General features: G+C 44.7%; 1 protein-coding gene across 1 annotated transcript in view; it reads left to right on the top strand.

Annotated features, from left to right (window-relative positions):
• Positions 1 to 14,235, top strand: part of LOC110223506 (nuclear receptor ROR-beta-like) — a 39,679-nt gene that overhangs the window by 4,716 nt on the left and 20,728 nt on the right. Inside the window, exons 2-4 of the mRNA XM_021009086.2 lie at positions 5,611 to 5,696; positions 6,104 to 6,245; positions 9,521 to 9,901. Of these exons, the coding sequence (XP_020864745.1) occupies positions 5,611 to 5,696; positions 6,104 to 6,245; positions 9,521 to 9,901 (609 nt within the window). The remainder of the gene's footprint in view (positions 1 to 5,610; positions 5,697 to 6,103; positions 6,246 to 9,520; positions 9,902 to 14,235) is intronic.

Below are 14,235 nucleotides of genomic sequence, written 5' to 3'. Positions count from 1 at the left end.
TGTGCAATCCTGCCCCCCCCATCGAAAGGACAATAATTATGCATAATAACTGACATTTCTCTAGTACTTCCAGGAAAATGCTTTCCTTGAGGTAGGTCATGTCAATATTATTATCTCCATTTTATAGATGAGGAAATTGAGGTTTAGAGAAGGGAAATAACGTGGCTTCAATCATGGACCTAAATGTAGGTCTTTTGCCTCCAGGTCCATCACTCTTATGATGCCACTTTGCCTCTCTTACTCTTCTCTCTCTGGATTTCTCTAGGCCCCTGACTGCTTCTTGCCCTGGGTGGCCCTGAGCAGTCTACCTCTACCAATAAATATTCTTTCATTTTTCTTCCTTCTCAAGCCTTTTATTTAAATGAATAAAAATCTATTTCTTCTTCCTCCAATCCCTCATCCCATTGGAAAAGGAAAAAAAAAAGATACCCAAGTTTCTAGTAACAAATATTCATAGTCAAGCAAAACAAATTCCCTCATTGGCCATGTTCCAAAAATATATACCCCATTCTGTACTCTGAATCCATCACTTCTCTAGCAGGAGGTGGGTGACCATGCTTGCTTCATCATCACTTTTTATAATCATGGATGGACATTGCATTGATCATAGCTCTTACTCAGCTTTCAAAATTGTCTTTACAGGATTGTTGTCATTTGTATAAATTATTCTCCTGATTCTGTTCATCTCATTCTTCATCACTAAAAAGTCTTCTAAATTGTTCATTTTTGTAATATTGATGTTATACCTGGTGTCCCAAAAGTCTTAGTACAGCTTTAGTCTTAAAATTCATTCGAGTCTTTAAAGTTTAAAACTTCCCTAATCCTTTTGGGACACCCTGTAGTCAAAGCCATTCTTTGGGCTCTGCTTACTTCCCTCTTCATCCGTTCAGACAAATTTTTCTATATTATTTTTCTATAAAATTTTTCAAATTTTTCTTGGAAACCCTCTTTTTCCTCATTTCTTCCAGCGAGATAGTTTTCCACCCCATTTATATACCATACTATGTTCAGTCATTTCCCAATTGATCTCCCCACGGCTACCTTAGTCATGCAATGTGTATTTGTTAGACACCTACCAGGTGCCTGTTAGTTTATGGTATTAAAAAGGCCAAGGAAAAAAAAAAAGAAATAGGCCCTGCCCTCAAGGAGGTAACAGTCTGCTGAGGGGATTAAACATGTAGATAGATAAGGAAACCCTCAGCATTTTTAGGGGTAGAGGAAAGGGTGCTAGTTACTGGGGGAGATGAGGAAAAGCCTCTGGTAGGAGGTAGCCCTTGATCTGAGGGAAACTAGAGGAGAAGGGAAAGTGTTCCCCAAAAAGGAAACCTAGAGTTCGCAATGTCCATTCAGGAGTTGATCAGACTTTTGAAGGCCTTTTCGTTAATAGCACACGGACACTTACCCAAAGGCACATAAACACGTCTGCCCATGTGCATGTAGGTACCTGTTCAACCACAAAGACACAGATACCTGTGTGTTCACCTACACAGGCATACCTCGTCATAGAAGTGTGCTCACCTGGGTGTTTATATTCTATGCCTAATAATACTTCCTCAGGTTTGTAAGTCGCATTTACAATTTATAAAGCTCTACCATATAGTGGATAGAGTCCTGGACCTAGGGTCAGGAAGACTCATCTTCCTGAGTTCAAATTTGGCCTCAGACATTTGCTAGCTATGTGACCCTGGGCAAATCACTCAATCCTGTTTGCCTAAGTTTCCTCATCTGCAAAATGAGCTGGAGAAGGAAATAGCAAACCACTCCAGTGGTTTTGTCAAGAAAACCCCAAATGGGGTCACAGAGGGTTGGACACAACTGAAAAGGACTGAGCAACACCATCCGTTATTTCATTTGACCCTTTTCAGATTCCTCCCCTGGACCCCCACTCCAAAAATTACCTTTTATATATATTGTATACTCATATATGCATATGTTGTTTCCACTGCTAGAATGTAAGCTTCTTGAGGTCCCCATTTGACAAAGGAGGAAATAGAGGCACAGAGAGGGATCATGGGCTGTAGAGCTAGAAGGAAACAGAAAATTTCAAGTCCAAGCCCTTTATTTTTAAGATAAGGAAACTGAGGCCCAGAGAAAGAACATGATTTCCCTCTAGTTTCACAGGTTTTATGTAGAAAAAGAAGGATTTGAATCTAGGTCTTTTGACTACAACTCCAGGGCTCTTTCCATTGGGAACATGAAAAGGCAGAGGATTCAAAGATGATGCCCAAGATCAGAGCCTCTTTACCCAGGCTAAAGGAACTAGAGTCTTTGAGTCTATCTATCTATTCTTCTAGCACGAGCAAGGAGGTTCCCCCTCCCTCTCACCCAAGGACTCTGCCCTCCTGACGTCAACAGGAGTCAGCCTCTGGTGCAGGGCCAGGTACACCCCTCCCAGGCCCTTACTCTGTCGGGGCCCAAAGGGAATGGGGACCCCACCCAAGAGAGGGAGGAACGGTTTCCAGGCTGCCTGGGGGAGCAGCAGCCACCCTGGCCCGGATAGCAGCAGCGCAGATTCTAGTCCCGGCACGACCCCTAACTTGCCGCATTTTCGTGGACTACACTATGTACAAATCTTCCTCCTCCATGGCCTACTTTGCTCCTCTGTAAAATATATGGGTTGGGTTGAATGACCTCTAAGGGCCTGACTACTTCTGATAACCCCAGTCTGTGTTTCAAGGCCCCTTTCCCCAGGTCTGACACTGAAAATTCATTCAATGAACATTTTAAAGCCCTTGATTATGGAACATTGGGGGAGATAAAATATAGCTAAAACAAAAGTTTCTATTCTTTGGGAGATTCAAGTCTAGGAGGAAGATGAGACACAAATCTATTTCACCATTATTTTATTATATTATTTATTATTTCACTATTATTATTATCCACTATATTATGATATACCACTATCATTCATTATTTCTTGGTGAGCGCATGGGAAAAGAAATAAAGCCTGAGGTGAGATCCTAAGGAGAGGAAAGGTGGGAAGCTGATAATAATGGAGAGAAGCTCTCCCAGTTATAAGGATCAGATGAAATCATACTTAAGCACTTTGTAAACCTAAAGTCATTGTATGCATGTGAGATGTTACAGATTACTAGAGGCCTAAGGAACGGCTTCCTGGAGGAGGAATTTATAAGGATCCTTCGAGACCCACATCACTGTTTACTGTGTGATCTGAGTATCCCCCCCCCCAATTCTTACATTACTCTAGGATTCTGAGAGGCAGAGTGATGTAGTAAATAGTGCCAGAGAGCCTTGACCTAGAGTCAGGAAGACCTGAGTTCAAATGCCACCTCAGATACTTGCTAACTGTGAGACTGAGCAAATCATCCAATTTCTCCCAGCCTCAGTCTCCTCAACTGAAAACTGAGGAGGTTTCACTAGCTTACCTCTGAGGTCACTGCCAAATCTAAGTCTCTGATCCTGTGATTCTGTTTTTTCTTGTATGTTTTTGAGGGTTTTTTGTCTTTATATCCCCCCAGCACAGTGCCTGGCACATTCTAGGCATTTAATAAGTGATTGTTGATTTGAATTAAATTGAACCTTGGGGTCATCCATCCAGTCCAATCTCAAGAGTTCAATGGCATTTCTCCCTCCCCTCCCAGCTGGTCCTGCAAAGCCCCCCAGATTGCAATGCTCAGCTTCTTCCAAAGACACTTTGCATTTGTATAGGATATTTACATTTGAGCCAGCCTTGGGGTGCAGGGACACTGTCACCTTTAAACCTGGGAAAACTGTCCTTTTGTGTTGAAGATCCTACCTTTCAGACCCTACCCACTGGAAACCTATATCCTACTAGTTTTGTGTTGGGGGGGGCAGCAATTGCTATCTAGATTTTATCTAGCACTTTATCCCCATTTTACAGATAAGCAACCTGAGGCTGGGAGAGGTTCAGGTGTGACTTGCCCAGGGTCACACAGCTAGGCCTTGTCTGGGGCTGGATTTGACACTTCTGACTCCAACCACAGTGCCCTTATCCACCAGACTGCTCTGTAAAATGGGGGGGGGGGACTCTGTGGCTTGAGGTGCAGAGATTATGAGAACTGAAAAGAAACCTCAGAAGTCTTACCCTTTCCTTTTAGAAGACAGCAGTGCCCAGAGAAGTTAAGTGACCTGGCCAACACAGTGCACAGCCAGTCAGTGGACAAGTACATCTCCCCAGGACAATTTCACTCAACAAACATTTATCAACCACACTGTATAGTGATACAAAGGGGGAAAAAATAGGTCCTGCCCTAGAAGCATTTACACTTTACCCGGGTTGGACCTGGTAGGAAATAGTGACAGGCCAAGTCAACCAAGCTCGGCCCTAGGGTATCCTCTGCTCTTTTACCAGGGTTTGTAAAAAGGAGGGGTGTTGAAGTCCCTTCCACACCCTAGAGGGAGCGGATTGAGCCTTGGGAAGGATAGGGTTAATCTCCCCACACTGCCTGTTATACAAGCAGTGTCCCTGGCAGAAGTGTGTCAGTGGGACAGTGAGTGGGTAAGTGACTGGGCAGGACAGCTGGCCCAGGGACGACCGCCCCCAGCTTGGAGGCCCAATCAGGATCCGTCCCGCCCCTCCCTGGCCCCCCACCCCCACCCCTTCTCAGAATGATGTCACAGATAGATTTAACAGCTGCCCTTTATATAACTACAGTTATATAATCTCAGGCAAGCTGGAGTTATAAGGTGCTATGTGTCAGTCTATGTTGGGGGAAGGAAGAAGTGGAGGAGGGAGGAGGGAGGGAGGAGAGGAGAAGAGAGAAAAAATGGAACGTCAGAGCTGGGAGGGCCCCTAGAACACACAATATCAGAGCTAGGACGGCCCTTAGAACACAGAATATCAGAGCTGGGAGGCCCCTAGAACACAGGATGTCAGAGCTAGGAGGGCCTCTAGAACACAGAATGTCAGAGCTGTAAAGGCCCTTAGAACACAGAATGTCAGAGGTGGAAGGGCCCTCAGAAAAGAGAATGACAGGGCTGGGAGGAACCCTCCTGGTTTTTTCCGTACCAACTACATACTGCTGTCATGGTGCCCAGCTGACATAGGCCATTCCTAGGTGTTGCTTGGGGCTTTAAAGAAAAGAAAGCTTAGACTTCCTTTCTTCCTTCTTTCAAAGCTTGGGGTATGTGGGGTATGGGGTCAGGGTGGCACCTCCTGGTCATTGGGGGAATTACAACCACATCTGGGGATTCTGGGCCCAGGGGTGAAATACAGACAATCAAGTTGTAAAAAGGGATTCCCTGGAAACAGCCCAAAGGGGACTCGGCTTCCCCTTAGAGCCAGCTCTCTCCCAGACTTAGTTCCAGCTTGAGGCTAAGCTCCATCTCTGGAGACGGACTGCTCCCCAAAGCCCAGCTAGCAACCTTGAGAGGCAGGTACACAGGGAGGCCAAGAGAGGCTAATCGATTAGCCCATTGCTGTCTAGCTAGTTAGTGGAAGATTCTGAATCAGAACCTGTCTGTCCCATCATCTCCAGTCCCACAGGGAACCCACCACCCAACTCTCTCTAGCAATGCTTGTGGGGAATATAGGGTCTGGGCCCCTGACCGTGTGGGAAAGCACCTGCCTACCACCCTTTCCTCCTTCGCTATGCCTTCTGCTACATGTGCGGCCGTGTTCCCCTGCAGCTCAGATTGAAGTGATCCCCTGTAAGATCTGCGGGGACAAGTCCTCAGGAATCCACTATGGTGTCATCACCTGTGAAGGCTGTAAGGTAAGGGAGGGCTGGGGACAAAGTGAAGATGACAGGACCCAAAGTCTGAGTCCCAGTATTTTGCCCCCTTTTACACACCAAATAATTTATTTTCAACTCCTTGGGACAAAAAACAGCTTGATGAAATGATTTATTTCTCTGCTTTTCTCCACGATGTTCCCTTTACCTTTTGAGGGCTCTGGGCCATCATTGTGGAAATTCTGGTGCACGTTCTGTTGTGACAGGTCTGTGACCACTTTGTAGTTAGTTTCCTGCCTCCCTCTTCAATAACCAGCTTAAGAGGGAGAAAGAACCAGGGGTGGGAATGCCACTTGACCGATCTTCCTGTCAGAGATCAGCTCTAGCTAAGGTGGGACGCCTAGAAGCCTGGTCCTGGCCTTTCTTCAACCACTCCTTCCGGGCCACAGGGCTTCTTCCGAAGGAGCCAGCAGAACAATGCCAGCTATTCCTGCTCCCGCCAGCGAAACTGCCCCATTGACCGCACCAGCCGAAATCGCTGCCAGCACTGCCGCCTGCAGAAGTGCCTAGCCCTGGGCATGTCGCGAGACGGTGAGTGAGCTCATGTCACTGAGTGCTTCGGCCATCACTGAGCGCATGGAATGTGAGAACATCAGAGCTAGGAGGGCCCTTAGCACACAGGATGTCAGAGCTGAGAGGGCCCTTAGAACCCAGACTGTCAGAGCTGAGAGGGCCCTTAGAACCCAGACTGTCAGAGCTGGGAGGGCCCTTAGAACCCAGACTGTCAGAGTGGGAGGGCCCTTAGAACCCAGACTGTCAGAGCTGGGAGGGCCCTTAGAACCCAGACTGTCAGAGCTGAGAGGGCCCTTAGAACCCAGACTGTCAGAGCTGGGAGGGCCCTTAGAACCCAGACTGTCAGAGCTGAGAGGCCCTTAGAACCCAGACTGTCAGAGCTGAGAGGGCCCTTAGAACCCAGACTGTCAGAGCTGAGAGGGCCCTTAGAACCCAGACTGTCAGAGCTGAGAGGGCCCTTAGAACCCAGACTGTCAGAGCTGAGAGGCCCTTAGAACCCAGACTGTCAGAGCTGAGAGGGCCCTTAGAACCCAGACTGTCAGAGCTGAGAGGGTTCTTAGAATGTAAATTGTCAGAGCTGGGAGGGTTATTAGAACATAAATTGTCAGAGCTGGGAGGGCCCTTAGAACCCAGAATGTCAGAGCTGAGAGGGCCCTTAGAACCCAGAATGTCAGAGCTGAGAGGGCCCTTAGAACACAGGATATCAGAGCTGAGAGGGCCCTTAGAAGCCAGAATGTCAGAGTTTGGAGGGCCCTTAGAACCCAGAATGTCAGAGCTGAGAGGGTTCTTAGAATGTAAATTGTCAGAGCTGGGAGGGTTATTAGAACATAAATTGTCAGAGCTGGGAGGGCCCTAAGATAAAATATAGAATTCCAGAATACAGAATAAAAATAATAAGAGCAATTCTTATTATATTTCAAGGATTTATTGTTTTCGTGGTATAGGTATTTCTCCCATCAATGCAGATTTCAATCCCTCTGATTTAGTAGTTCTTAAAATTAAAAAAAATGTTTCCAGATGACCTTTTTTTACACCACTGTAGCTTTCCAATCAAAGAATCAGCAAGCATTCATTAAGGGCCTATTACGTACCAGGCATCGTGCTAATTACTGGATACAAAGTAAGCCCTGCCAGGAGAAGCTTACTTGGGGAATGGCTTACAAGGAGAATGACTTCTCAATGATTCCCTCCCACCCCTCAAATGGGACCCTTTCTTGTAACAGATTAGGATAATCAAGTAAAACAGATCAGGACAGTGGCTAAGTCTGAAATCGTATGCTTCATTTGATACCTATGTAGTTCACCACCTTTCTACTGAGAGTTGGGAGACATGCTTCACTGTCAAGTGCAAGTCCTCTGAAGTATCACCTTTGGTCACAGCACTGATCAAAGTTCTGAAGTCTTTTTGAGCTGTTTTCCTCTAAGTTCTTGTGGTTATTAGGTAAATTATTCCCCTGGTTCTATTTACTTTACTCTGTATGAATATTTTTATACAGATATATAGATATAGATATACACATATGTATACAAACATATATATGTGTGTATACATATATCTTCCCAAATTTCTTTGAATTCTTCCTATTTACATTTTTTACAAAATAATAATATTCTGTTGTTTAAACATGATTTGTTTAAGCCTTCTCCAATCAATGAACACTTTCTTCCCTTCTAGTTTTTGGCTAAAACCAAAAAAAAAAAAGTGGTGTTATAAGTATTTTTGTATTTCAAAGACCTTTCCCCCTGTCTCTGAAATTCTTGTGCTATATCCCTAGTAGTGGTCTCATGAGTTCAAAAGATATGTACACTTTAAGTGACTTTCTTATTATCATTCGAGTACTATATAGCTCTAGCAATAGTGTGTCCTCAGGCCTGTCTTCCCACAGCCCTTCCAACATGGGCCATTTTTGTCTTTCTGCTGTCTTTGCTGAAGTAAGGTAAAACCTCTGAGCTGCTCATTTTAGTTAACATTCTTTTTCTTATTAGAGTTGTGGCATTCTTTCACCTGGTTGTTGTTTTTTAAAGTTTTTATTTATTTATTTCCTTTGTTCTCACATATCCTTCCTTTTCAAATATTTGCGACCCCTCCTTCTCCCATTCCTAAAATTCCCATAGTTTTTCCAATTCCAAATTCTAATTTCCATGGAGTTTTGTTTTGTTTTTTTTAAAGATGAGGGTGGAAGAAGGCAGTTCAGCAAAACTAACTAACATATGAACCAAGTCTGGCTGTATGTATTCAGTGCTCTACATTCATAGTGCCCCATCTCTGTATTGTCTCTGATCTTCTAAAGGGCTTTCCCGTGGTTGTTGACACCTTCCTATTAATTACTCTTCATCTATTCAGGAATGGCTCTCATTCTTATACATAGAGAGTCTTCGAGACTTATCATCATGGTAGAAAAAAATAAATGTATCCCCCTGCAGCTAACCTAGTGAAGGCTAACCTTTCCAAACCTATCCAGGGTGGTCCCTTGGGCAACATACATAGAGCCTGTCCTCAGCTAGTGTGGGCCTTGAGAAAGGTGAACCTTGGTTCTTGAAGGTTAAACCAGCAGAGGTCAGATTTTGACAAGTCCTCACAAGACAGAGGCCTTTGAGAGGTAGAGGTAGGATGGCCTGGTGGGTAAGGCACTGAGATTGGAATCAGGAAGGCCTAGGTTCAAATCTAGCCTCAGGTACTTATTAACTGTATGACCAGATTACCTCCTCTGGCCTTAGTTTCCCCATCTGTGAAATAAGGAAGTAAAATTTGATGGCCTATAACAGTCTTTCCAGCTCTAAATATGTATGATCTAAATCCTAGAACACAGAATGTCAGAGTTGGAAAGGCCTTTGTAACATAATATGTCAGAATTGGTAGGGCCCTTAGAACCAAAATGTCAGGGCTGGGAGGGCCCTTGGAGCACAGGATGATCATAGCTAGTAATTGGTAGAGTTGGGATTTGAACACAGGTCTTCTGAGCCTAAGTCTAATGCTTTTTGTGTTGTGCTTCATCAAAATGGCCATAGAATTAAGAATGAAATTCCATCTGGAATGGACCTTAGATAATATCTCATTCAATCCCATTTTATAAATGAGGAAACTGAGGTCATGCGTAAGAAAATAGCTTGCCCTAGGTGATAGAGCAGCTCTTTGGTGGAGCCATGGTGAGAACCCAGGTCTTCTGAGTGTGTCCAGTGCTTTGTCCACTAGGGTAAGATACTACCTGATACTGTTGGACTCCAGTGGCCAGATGTTGCCCCACTGCTGGTTGCAGAGTCTTTCTGCTGATCTCAGATCCTCATCCTTGCAGCGGTCAAGTTTGGCCGGATGTCCAAGAAGCAGAGGGACAGCCTGTACGCAGAAGTGCAGCGGCACCGGCAGAACCAGGAGGCGGGCCAGTCCCTGGATGGCACTGGCCTAATGCCCAGAGATGGCACCAATGTGGCCAGCAGCCTCTCTGACCTGGACCACCTCTCAGGCCTGCCAGATGGGTTACTCTTTGATATGCCCCTCAGCCCGGAAGAGACGGAAGCCAGCACCACAGCCCCAACCTACTACACCCTGGATCTACTGGGTTCGGCTCAGCCGTCACCGGAGCCAGCGTGCCTGGAGACACTGTATGAGATGGGCCTGGACCCCGGGGTCCTGGTGCACAGCGGAAGTCCTGGGATGCCACTTGATCGCGATATTGGTCAGTGATAACAAGGCTATTGAGGGGTGGTGTTGAAACTAGGGATAATCTGTTCTGGTCTCATCGCCTTTCCTCCATTTTGTATCTTCTCTACGGAAGGAGGGAAGAGTATCAAGGTCATTTGTAACTGAGCTACTCTCTGCCTGTTTATCTCCAGTGAGGATCCCTAGTCTATCCCTTGGGAGTGGGGTAGGGTTTGGGGACCACCTCTGAGGAATATGAGAACTCTTAACTCATCCTGATAGAAGTATGGCCGTGATAAGTCAGTATGTGCCCACCTAAAAGTGTACTTCCTGCCCCCATCAGATGGTTTGAATTGCATGGCAGAAGTGAGCCTTGGACCCTCTTATGATACATTGGAATAGAGATGAGGCTTAGAAACATCTCTGTGAAGACCTCTAAAGGTTTCTGCAGCGGGCAGCTTGTGGAGGGGAGTGTGGGGGCTGTTTATGGCAAATTGCCCTGTCTGTCCCCCATATGCCCAATGTACAAGGAGAAATTAGGTTACAGAACATTGACCAAGCAACAAGCATTTATTAAGCACCTACTATTTGCCAGGAATTTTCTAGGTGCTAGGGACACAAATTCAAAAGTAACAATAGTCTTCACCTTTAGGGAATTTACAAGGGAGAACATGGTTCATATAGGTATGTGCCAGGGGTGGGTCCTTGAGGACCTAGAGGGCCACCTAGGACCCTGAGGCCACAGGTTCCCCACCCCTTGCATATGTAAAATCAATACAAGGTGATTTGGGGGATAAGGCACCAGCAGCTGGGGGATCAGGTAAGGGCTCATGAAGAAGGTGTGGCTTCAGCTGAGTCTTACAGGAGACTGTAAAACAGAAAAAAGACTAAAAGAGAGAAAAGGGTAAGGAGGGAGCGCATTCTTGTATGAGAGACAGTGAAAAGGGAGGAGGTAAGAAGTGGAGCAGCAGCTGTGTGACCAGACAGGGAAAGGGAAGAAATGGGCCCTACCCACTGTACCTTGGTGATGGTGGTGGGAATCCACAGGCTAACTGTATGAATAGAACACGCAAGGCCATTTATACCAGGTCGAGGGATGGTGTTGCCTCCTTGCCTTTGAGACACAGCCCAATATATAAGTGTGAGGCCCTAGGAAAAAGCCCTAGTTTTCTGATATCTCTTACCATGTCCAGTTCAAGGTATTTCTATTACGGTTTGAGGGATATACTCAGACTGAGAGATCTTGGGGGTAAGGGACGAAGCCAGCCTGAGATGAGACCTTAGCCTGATCCACAGGCAAACCATAGAAAACTGGTGCCTTCAAGGTGCATTTGTAATAATAACAATGATAATAATAATGATAATAAAAGATCTATCTTTATCATCCATAATCTCTTCAGTGCACAGAGAATCCTAGAATCACAATACTGGAAAAGGACATTAGAATATAGAATATCAGAACTGTATGGGCCCTTAGAACAGAGAATGTTAGAGTCCTTAGAACACAGAATGTCGAAGCTGAGAGAGTCCTTAGAACACAGGATGTCAGAGCTGGGAGGCCCCTTAGAACACAGGATGTCAGAGCTGAGAGGGTCCTTAGAACACAGGATGTCAGAGCTGAGAGGGCCCTTAGAACACAGAATGTCAAAGCTGAGAGGGTCCTTAGAACACAGGATGTCAGAGCTGGGAGGGCCCTTAGAACACAGAATGTCAAAGCTGAGAGGGTCCTTAGAACACAGGATGTCACAGCTGAGAGGGTCCTTAGAACACAGGATGTCAGAGCTGGGAGGGCCCTTAAAATCCAGGATGTCAGATGGGAGGGCCCTTAGAGCACAGAATGTCAGAGCTGGGAGGGCCCTTAGAACGCAGAATGTCAAAGCTGAAAGGGTCCTTAGGACATAGAATGTCAGAGCTGAAAGAGACCTTCAAAAACACCAAGTCCAACCCCATGGGCCATTTTATAGATGAGTCCCAGAGAAAAGTCATTACTTACTTCCTGTGTCATAGAGTGAGGAACAGATTATAGAATCTTAGAACTGGGTTGGCAGATGCTCTCTAAGATTCTCAAGGTCTCCGGGATCCTGGTCCGAAGCCCTTTTGGCAAACATTGTCTTCCTCTTTGACTAAATCCTGAGGGTACTTGCACCCAAGTGGTTAAGGTGCGGTCCTGGTTGTCTGCTCCTTACTCCTTGTATGGGGGGAGCACAGGAGCTCTTGTGACCCCAGGGCTGCCACATGGTAACAGACTAACTCATTGTTCTTACACTAAATGCCAAAATCTGAGAGGCAATTAGGATTAAAGTCTAAAGTTCATAGAATCAAGATTTAGAGCTCAAAGGGATTTTGGAAGATGTCTAATTACCCTTTTTTAGACTTGAGGGAAAACTGAGACCCAGAGAGAGATTGAATGGCTTGTCCTCAAGGCACAGAACTTGTAAAAGTTGCAAAGATGATAACAAGGGTGACATGACCTTGCTTCTTAAGTCTCATAGTTCTAGGATGAATGCCACCACCCCCCTCTTCAAGCCTGAAAGAAGAAAATTTAGGACATGTTTCTGGCTGTCCTACTTACCCAGCAGGGAACAAACTTGAGGTAGGACAGGCTGAGATTATAAATAGATCGAAACAAGGCTAAAAGAAATCCCCTGTTGACATATGGGCCTTTTAGGAGGGCTGGAACTGGGGTCTGGGATTGTCGTTGGAGGGGACCCATAAAGGGGAGCCTCCTCCAAACTGCCTCCTGGGCACCTATTAGTGCCAGGGACCCCCGAGAGAGACCAAAGGATCATAGCATCAGAATGGAAAGGACCTTTAGGAACCATCTGTTCTAACTTTCTCATTTTACAGATGGGAAAACTGAGGTCCTGAGAGTAGAAAGGATATAAGTGAGGCAGTGACAGAGCTGGACCCAGAGCCAAGATCTCACTCTTCAGTCTAGGGACTTTTACACGATACTGCTGTGATCTATTAATGGTATATCTAGGGTTGGGGGGAGGATGAATAGATAGATGATAGATAGATAATAGATAGATAGATAGATAGATAGATAGATAGATAGATAGTGAGAGAGATAGTGAGAGAGATAGTGAGAGAGATAGTGAGAGAGATAGATGATAGATAAGACAGAGACAGACAGATATAGATAGATAGATAGATAGATAGATAGATAGATAGATAGATAGAGATACATAGATAGATAGATAGACAGATAGATGATAGTGAGAGATGATAGATAAGATAGAGACAGAGACAGATGGATAGATGATAGTGAGAGAGAGAGATGATAGGTAAGACAGAGACAGACATAGATAGATAGATAGATAGATAGATAGATAGATAGATAGATAGATAGTGAGAGAGATAGTGAGAGAGATAGATGATAGATGAGACAGACACAGATAGATAGATAGAGATACATAGACAGATGGATAAGAGTGAGAGATGATAGATAGATAGAGACAGAGACAGAGATAGATGGATAGATGATAGTGAGAGAGATAATGATAGGTAAAACAGAGACAGACATAGATAGATAGAAGATAAATATAGTGAGAAAGATAAATGATAGATAAGACAGAGACAGACAGACAGATAGATAGATAGATAGATAGATAGATAGATAGATAGATAGATAGATAGACAGATAGATAGAATTCATTAAGTGCTAATTATGTGCCAGGATTAAGCTAAGTGCTAGGAATATAATAATAATAATTCTTAATAATAATAATAATAATGCAATTAGGCAAAGCAATCCTTGCCTCAAGAAGATTACAATCTAATGAGGAAAAGCAACAGACAGAGAGGAGGAGTGGCTCTGGGCAAGATCCCAATTTCTTCTGAGAGCAAGGCTTTTGGAGATCTGGGCATAGGAGAAGTCTAGGGGTATATACCAGAAGTAGAAAGAGGGGCTCTTTGAAGGGTATTTATGTGTTTGTGTGTGCGCCCAAGGCTTTTCACCCTTGTCCCTTTTCTTCTCATCGTAGAATGTAATTAGAAAGGAAACTTACATTGTGGTAGGTAGAGACTGTCGAATTTTTTTTATCTGTATCTTCCCAGCACCTCATGTAATGTTTTATATGCCCCCCTTTTTTGGGAGAGGTGGGGTTGGACCTGTGAATTCCCTGAAGAGAAAACTTCTCCTACCAATGCAGATAAAAATCTGTTCTGCAACTTATGGACTTAGAGCAGGGATTCTTAACCCTTTTTGTGTCCCGGACTCCTTTGACAATCTGATGAAGCCTATGGGCCCCTTCTCAGAATAACATTTTTAAATAATTGAGGGAAATGCTAAATTTCAGTTAGAGGTAGTGAAAAAGAAAAGATGCATTTTTTTTCCCCATCAAAGTTCACAAACACTGTCAATCTTTC

The sequence above is a fragment of the Phascolarctos cinereus genome, unplaced genomic scaffold (genome assembly GCF_003287225.1).
Source record: "Phascolarctos cinereus isolate Bilbo 61053 unplaced genomic scaffold, phaCin_HiC Scaffold_4;HRSCAF=312, whole genome shotgun sequence".
Taxonomy (NCBI): domain Eukaryota; kingdom Metazoa; phylum Chordata; class Mammalia; order Diprotodontia; family Phascolarctidae; genus Phascolarctos; species Phascolarctos cinereus.
The sequence above is the reverse complement of the archived record's forward strand: the minus strand, read 5'-3'. Positions and strand labels throughout refer to the sequence as shown.